Consider the following 8,100-nt stretch of genomic DNA (forward strand, 5'->3'; position numbering starts at 1 on the left):
CATGAATTGATTCACTGAACCAAAAATGGTTTTCATCTGCAAATAAGATAATTTCATTCACTAGAGTGATTGTGCTACAGTTTTACAACAGGATTGAGAGCCTTTTTTATTGATCACTTCAAATCAATTGTGTTGTTGCATACAAATTGGTGCAAAACCAACCAATCACATTTATGACTCTTCTACATCAGTACACGTGGAGTGTTGATCTGTATCATCATGTATTTGTTTAATCAGGCTAATATTTCATCTGCCTCATTGGACTGATAATGTGATGAGAAAAACTCAAATTACTGAAACTGATGGACACATTCACTTCTGTTCAAAGAGCTAGCTGAGGGATTTGGTCTTCTTTAAGCCACCCAGAGATTCATTCTCTTTTCTAATTCGATTTTGCAGAAAGAAATTTAAATCTCCTTTTTAGGCAAAACCATCTTTTGGCACCACAGAATTCACTTGCAAGTTTGAACATTCTGTCCTTGAGGAGAGCTGGTAGAATTGGCCACAGAAATCACTTTGCTTCCATGGGCTTTCTGCATCCTCTGCTTCATTTGCCTTTCTGAGGACTCAGCACAGAAGATCTTACTTTCTCCAAGTCAGACAATCCTCCCAAAATCCTAAGGAAATGGACTTCCCTGGCTGTGCCTCAGTGAGGAGAGCGAATAGATCTGGGATCCGCCTCAGGGAGATGGAGTTCAACCGTTCCTCAAATTTGGATGACACAACTTTGCTACTTTTGCTGGAGGAATGGTCTCTCACCCCATCAGGCACAAACACCAAGATGTTCTTAATCTCTCCAGTTGTCTGCCTCGTGGCAGGAGTCCTCATCATCCCAACCATCTTATTTGTGATCTTCTCTCGGTTTAAAATCCGCCAGGAAACGAGGTACATGCTGCTGGGAAACGCTCTGCTTTCTGATCTGATCTACCTGCTCTTCTACACGCTGTCAGCTGCTCTCAATGCAGCACATCTACACCTCCCAAAGGAAGCTTGTGTCCTCCTCTTGTTTTTGCTGGCAGTGGCTTATTGTGGGGGCCTGTTCACAGCTGTTGCAATAGTCCTGGACACGTACATCGCTGTTCTGTTTCCTCTGCGCTACGCTGCTATTCTGCCTCCCTCACGAACGAAAAGAGTCCTTGTATTACTGTGGATGTGTTCTGCTGCTTTCCCTGGGATCTTCTTCTTGGTGCTATGGACTACCCACAGCTTTGTGCCCTGTGTCCTGGAAATGTGCTCAGTTCCAGTAATACTAATATTAACTCTGAACAAGACTGATGCTGTGAAACTCTGTTTCTGGCTTTCTACCACAGTTATCATTCTCTGCCTGTCTGTAATATTTTGTTGCTATGCTATTCTGTATTTTAAAACCAAACACTCGGGTATATGGGAGAGCATCTGCTCTAGAGCCAGTGTAACATTTGTAATGCACAACACTGTCTTATTTTTTTATTTCTTTCCACTCTTGGCCCTTTTTGTAGAATCATTCTTGGGCATTAATGTTTTCATCAGACTGCAGACAGGAATCTTGGTCTCCCTGACAGTCTGCAATGTCCTCATGATTCTACCTAAAGTTCTGTTCCCTTTTCTGTATGGGCTCCGCTACAGAGAGATCTCAGCCTCTCTCAAATCCATTGTCAGGAGGAAGCAGCTTCACCCGGTGTCACCTGCCCCACCACCCTCCTGAGGCAGCACAGAGCACAGTCAGCACAGGAGCTGTCCTCACCTTGTTATCGTGCAAGACTGATGGAAATCACCCAGCTGCTGAAGTGGAGAGGTGATCAATCCATAGTAAGAAAATATGGGTCCATCACTGCCTCCTTTGTGCCAAAAGGCCACAGATCTTTCATCACAACACAGCTGAGGATATAGTGAATGCTACCCTGGATGAAGTTCCAAGCTTTGTTCTGATCTGAAATGCAGGACCTTCTGGAAGAGATATTGAATTAAGGTCATTTACACCCACCTGTTGCAGATGCCTTTCTGGAGAAAAGAAAATGAAAAATAGATAATGCAAAGCAAAGGAGTAACCACAGGTCTCGTGACAGCATCACCTACAGCAGAGGATCCTTAAGCAAATGTGCTGTAAAAACAATAACCATTTCATTTAACATAGTATATTCTTGCAAGCTTGGCATCCAAAGTCCTGTTCTTGAGAACTTGCACTGAGATGTGCCTCTGGAAACTGCTGCACTCGGTGTAACACCATTGCTGAGCTTGTGCAGTGTGCTGGTGTATTCCCTGCCTTATGGATTCCATGTGGCAATCTGCAAAACACTGACGGTTTGATAAAATCTCCTCCTGATGGGAAACCACCTTAAATCAGTGTCTGCTGGGCAGCCCAGCACACGGCACTGCCAGGCATCACAGAGGTGGAATGCTGCTGGGGCAGGGAGCACAGGGACAGCAGGTGCCATTCCCTCCCTGCCGGGCGCGGAGCTGTGGAGCCCATGGAGCCCAGCGGGGCTGCAGGAGCCTGGGGCAGCCCAAGCCCTGAGTGCCTGCTGGGGCAGCCCAAGCCCTGAGTGCCTGCTGGGGCAGCCCAAACCTTCAGTCCCTGCTGGGGCAGCCCAAACCCTGAGTGCCTGCTGGGGCAGCCCAAACCCTGAGTCCTGGCTGGGGCCCTGCTGAGGTGACCCAGCCAAGGCTGAGCCCAGCAGCTGGGGCAGCAGGGCAGGAGCAGAGAGGTGCCAGGCTGGGCACAGAAGCACCCACACTGTGGCTCAGACAGGACCCGGGGTGAGGGACTGAGTGTGAACATCACTTCTGAATCTCTGCCCAGGCAGCTCCCAGTTCTACCTCACAAAAATCTCCTCCAGCAGCCTGATCTCAGCCTACAGCCACACCATGGCAGAGCTGCTGCTGGGTACCTGCCACCAAAGCCTTGGGAAGGGCAGGAGAGAGGCTGCAGAGGTGGTTGGTGTATTGGGGCAAGAAAAATGAGATCCATTTTAGGTTTTCCAGATCAGCCACCTACCTACAGAAGGCAAGCGAAACATATATCTGACCTTTGAAGAAACGAAAATGTCATTAGATATAAACATCAGTGTGGGAAATTTAAATTGCTGTTCTGTCTCTCGAACTTGAGAAAAGAGTTCTGTATTTCCAAAGATAATATTTTTAGAATTTGTTATGTTTTATGTATAAATACATTGGACTATTTAAAAGGTCCTTGATTTCACTCTGTGCAGTATTTTCCTTGTGCAGACTCTCTCCACCTTCTGTTTCCTTAAAGCAGTACACAGAATGTGCTGAATGTGGCTTTTGGCTATTTCACACTCATCTGAATAATTCCACTACGTGTGAGCCAGGAGGAGATTAGTGTCTGGTTGCATGAAATGTTTTTGGCAGCAAAGTGAGTTCGAGCAGTTCCTGCTGATCTTCTCTCCTCATTCCCAAACTGCTTTTACTCTCCTCACATTGCAGTGTCCACTCTCTCCTGTTTGCTGATGCAACTGCTTCTGGGGTTGCAGGTTAAAAATATCTCTTCAAAGAGAAGTGGTGTTTTCATTTTAACTGAGGTTATCCCAGTGATCTGTTTTATAGGATCTTCTGAAAGCAGCTGCATCAGCACAACTGAGGGTGTAACAAATTCCAGTTCAGAGCTGGGGGGGATGAGCAGGGACATCTTAGAGGCTTTGCTGCTAAGGGACACTTCTTGTGTGAGAAGTATCTCCAAGGTAAAATTGTGGCAAGTGAATGAAGTGTAATATTGCATATTGGCTTTAACCATGGTTCTGTGCTTCTCAGTCCTCTTCAATAAAAGAATCTAGAAGTTGCTTTTTACTGGCTGCTTTTATTTTTCTCCAAGATGTATGTACCATAGACCTCTGTCACAGAAACTATGTTTGTGTACTTTATGTTTGACCTGTAAAAGGGGTCTTCCATAATACATAGGAAGGACAGGGAAAATGTCTGCAGACTGGATCAGGTTCTTTCTGCTGAACCCCTTTGGCGTGTGGGAAGATCAAGAATGAAAGAAGCAAGAATTTGTGAATCCCCAGGCTTTCATATCCTGGGCCAAATTTTTATGCCAGTGCCCAATGACAAGGATGATGATAACTCACAGGTTGTTTTGTCCATGCAAGGTCCATGCATGTCTAAATCTATTGGAAATTTTCATGATAAGTAGTAAAGATAACTGCGTAAATAGCATAAAGTAAGGTAATTCTACATGGAGCCGTAGGTGACTTTGTGTAACAGCAAGTTAACAGTACTTGGTCCTCCTGCTGCCCTCTGACAATTGTGAAGGTGTAATCTGGACAGGATTCCATTGCCAATTCTGTAACTCTCTCCTACATACACGTGTCCTGGATACAATGAGAATTTGGTAACATAAAGAAAGATGCTGAAAGACAGAGCACACGAATCAGTGATTGTGGGAAGTTTATGTATGTATAAAGCCTGCCCACAGTGACATCACAAGGACCAGGCAAAACACTGCTCTGTGGAGATGGTCTTCTAAGAAAGATCATTTCAAGCTGATATTAATTCTCTTTAAAGTGGTTAACATTAGACAGGTATCTTTTCTTAAGTGACTGTTTGTAAACAACTTCTTCCCATGGAATATTAGTGTGCTGTTTGGTACAAAGGCAGCAGGTTATAGTGTGTGCATACACCATGTGCCTGGACAATTTGCCTTTGGGATTTCCCCCATCTATGTGAATAGGATGAAAGGGCTCACCAGGGCAACATCACAAGCACTAGGTTCCTATAATGCTTTTCATAAATGTTGTGAGTTTTGTCTCAAAGAATGTCAGGCTTCTGCATTTTTCAGAACCTCATGGGTGTAGCGATCACCAGCCTTGTAAGGATGTCTCCACATAAGCTCTGGAAATTCAAACTGAGACTGTTTACCAGAGCCCAGTAATCGACCTCTCCCAGGTCACATAAATGAACTTCTCAGACGTCAAGAAGTTTGGCTGCCCTGCATTTTAATTTGAAGTGAAATGGAGAGCAGTTGGCTTTAACATGTGATTTGGCAGCTGGGGGCAGTAATCCTTTAATGAATTGCAGCAGCATGAATCACTAAAGGTATTCTAATTTATAGCTAAATATATTCCTGGTCAGTTTTTCCCCTCTTTTCTTGTGCCAGTACTGTCACAGCGTTTACCTCTGCTCTCTACCCTCTCCCAGCTGGATTTAAAGTGCAGTTTGCTGTCTGTAACCTGCAGACTGAAGGGAGTCAGACCTGCATTCCAGGGGCTGGGGCTGTGCCGTACATCACTGCAGACATAATTACATCAGAGATATGTCTGTGCCTCAAACGAGATCAGTTTCACTGTCAGGAGATACAGAGGATCTCCATGCAGGTAAACAAGCACTCAGCTTTCAATCTGAGGTACAGTTCATTGCAAGCATTTGAGTAATTATTCAGTAAAACTAATTAACCTCCTGCAGTTTTAGTAATTACTGTTGCAGTCTACTTCTGCTCCATCAATTGGCTGTGTCATTTTCTACTGGAACTGTAATATAGGGAGAGGGCAGAAGGAAAGTGCCATTGCCTGGGTGCATTGGGGGCAGCCGAGATCCCTGGGGCCATGTCAGGGCTGGGAGCAGCTCCTGCAGGGACAGCCAGCTCTGTGCTGGTCTCTGCTCTGTACACCTGACACTCTGTGCTCCATGGGCACTGCTGTGTGCACCTGACACTCTGTGCTCCATGGGCACTGCTGTGTACACCTGACACTGTGTGCTCCATGGGCACTGCTGTGTGCACCTGACACTCTGTGCTCCATGGGCACTGCTGTGTACACCTGACACTGTGTGCTCCATGGGCACTGCCTGACACTGTGTGCTCCATGGGCACTGCTGTGTGCACCTGACACTCTGTGCTCCATGGGCACTGCTGTGTACACCTGACACTCTGTGCTCCATGGGCACTGCCTGACACTGTGTGCTCCATGGGCACTGCTGTGTGCACCTGACACTCTGTGCTCCATGGGCACTGCTGTGTACACCTGACAGTCTGTGCTCCCTGGGCACTGCTCTGTACACCTGACACTGTGTGCTCCCTGGGCACTGCTGTGTACACCTGACACTCTGTGCTCCATGGGCACTGCTGTGTACACCTGACAGTCTGTGCTCCCTGGGCACTGCTCTGTACACCTGACACTGTGTGCTCCATGGGCACTGCTGTGTGCACCTGACACTGTGTGCTCCCTGGGCACTGCTGTGTACACCTGACACTCTGTGCTCCATGGGCACTGCTGTGTGCACCTGACACTCTGTGCTCCATGGACACTGCTGTGTGCACCTGACACTCTGTGCTCCCTGGGCACTGCTGTGTGCACCTGACACTGTGTGCTCCCTGGGCACTGCTGTGTGCACCTCACACTCTGTGCTCCCTGGGCACTGCTGTGTGCACCTGACACTCTGTGCTCCCTGGGCACTGCTGTGTGCACCTGACACTGTGTGCTCCATGGGCACTGCTGTGTGCACCTCACACTCTGTGCTCCCTGGGCACTGCTGTGTGCACCTGACACTGTGTGCTCCATGGGCACTGCTGTGTGCACCTGACACTCTGTGCTCCATGGGCACTGCTGTGTGCACCTCACACTCTGTGCTCCCTGGGCACTGCTGTGTGCACCTGACACTGTGTGCTCCATGGGCACTGCTGTGTGCACCTGACACTCTGTGCTCCCTGGGCACTGCTGTGTGCACCTGACACTCTGTGCTCCATGGACACTGCTGTGTGCACCTGACACTGTGTGCTCCATGGGCACTGCTGTGTGCACCTGACACTCTGTGCTCCATGGACACTGCTGTGTGCACCTGACACTGTGTGCTCCATGGGCACTGCTGTGTGCACCTGACACTCTGTGCTCCCTGGGCACTGCTGTGTGCACCTGACACTCTGTGCTCCATGGGCACTGCTGTGTACACCTGACACTGTGTGCTCCCTGGGCACTGCTGTGTACACCTGACACTCTGTGCTCCATGGGCACTGCTGTGTGCACCTGACACTGTGTGCTCCATGGGCACTGCTGTGTGCACCTGACACTCTGTGCTCCATGGGCACTGCTGTGTGCACCTGACACTCTGTGCTCCCTGGGCAGGAACTGCAGCTGTGGGCATTCCCTGCCGGAGGGGGGATGCACGGCAGATGGGAAAGAGCCTGTGATAGGAAAAGGAAATTGCAAGGTTTTGAAACTTGATTTCTGCTGTCTTCTGTCTCCACCCCCACCTCACTGCTGGCAAATGAGCGCCCAGCACTGCTGGTTCTTTTTTCACAAACCTTGTGATCTTTGGTGTCTGTACAAAATGACTGATTTGAATGTTTTTGTTTTTCAGTGTATTTCAAGCCCTTCGGATTGCAACATGAATCCAGAAGGCACAAAGAGCAGAGAGACAAATAACCGCAACTCTTCACTCACTGCTATTAAAATGTCAGAATTTGTGAGCAATTCATGAGTTAGGAGAGGGGAAAGAAGCCAAGCTGTGGTTGTGCTGTTTTGTGTTTGTCAGTGAGGGCTGTTTCGGTTCATGATTGCCCAAGGTCTGCACATGTGACTAGGAAACCACCTTAGGACAGACAAGAGGCTGTTTCCTGCCTTTGAGATGTGGAGTTAAGAATTTGTATTAGGAACTTTAGTTGGACAACTTTTTTCTAATTCGGGGGTTTATCTTTCTCAAGAAAAAAAAAAAATTACAAGTTTTTACTACAAACATTACAGGGAGAAAATCAGCAACCAGTTCCTGAGGGCTGCTGATTTTTAGGATGATTCTCAGTAGGAAGAACTAGTCAGATTCAACAGCTGCTATAATTAGTTTTCCCGACAGGTAAAGATACAAAATGCAGCTCCTAAAGAGGAAAGGGAGACTCCCTCCATTCATCCACCCTCTCTGTCCCTCCAGACCAGGCAGTGCTACCAACCAAGGCAAAGGTGGTAACTGCTCTTCACAAAAACCTTTTGAAATAAAACACTCTGTCTGGAGGGTCCGTCTTCCTGCCCTCTGAAAAGCAGAGTGGGATGGGAGAGTGGGGGCCAGCATGGAAGTGTGAGAAGTGCCAACCCTGCAGAATGACAGGAACATAAAGAAAGAAGGGAAGCAATTATAAAGTAGTTGAAAATGGAAGGCCTGTGGGAAAATTAGAGTGAGAAA

General features: G+C 47.6%; 1 protein-coding gene across 1 annotated transcript; it reads left to right on the forward strand.

Moving 5' to 3' along the window:
- The first annotated feature begins 625 nt into the window (after positions 1–625).
- On the forward strand, positions 626–1,684 carry GPR148 (G protein-coupled receptor 148). The gene has a single exon (XM_054282774.1). The coding sequence runs from the start codon at positions 626–628 to the stop codon at positions 1,682–1,684; it is 1,059 nt and encodes a 352-aa protein (XP_054138749.1).
- The last annotated feature ends 6,416 nt before the right edge of the window (positions 1,685–8,100 follow it).

This window comes from Melozone crissalis, unplaced genomic scaffold (genome assembly GCF_028551555.1).
Source record: "Melozone crissalis strain CALT ecotype California unplaced genomic scaffold, PUWL_Pcris_2 ptg000034l_1, whole genome shotgun sequence".
Taxonomy (NCBI): Eukaryota; Metazoa; Chordata; class Aves; order Passeriformes; family Passerellidae; genus Melozone; species Melozone crissalis.

Bases quoted from the DNA above. Each gene is read 5' to 3' on its own strand.
- GPR148 (XM_054282774.1), top strand. From the start codon at position 626: ATGGACTTCCCTGGCTGTGCCTCAGTGAGGAGAGCGAATAGATCTGGG.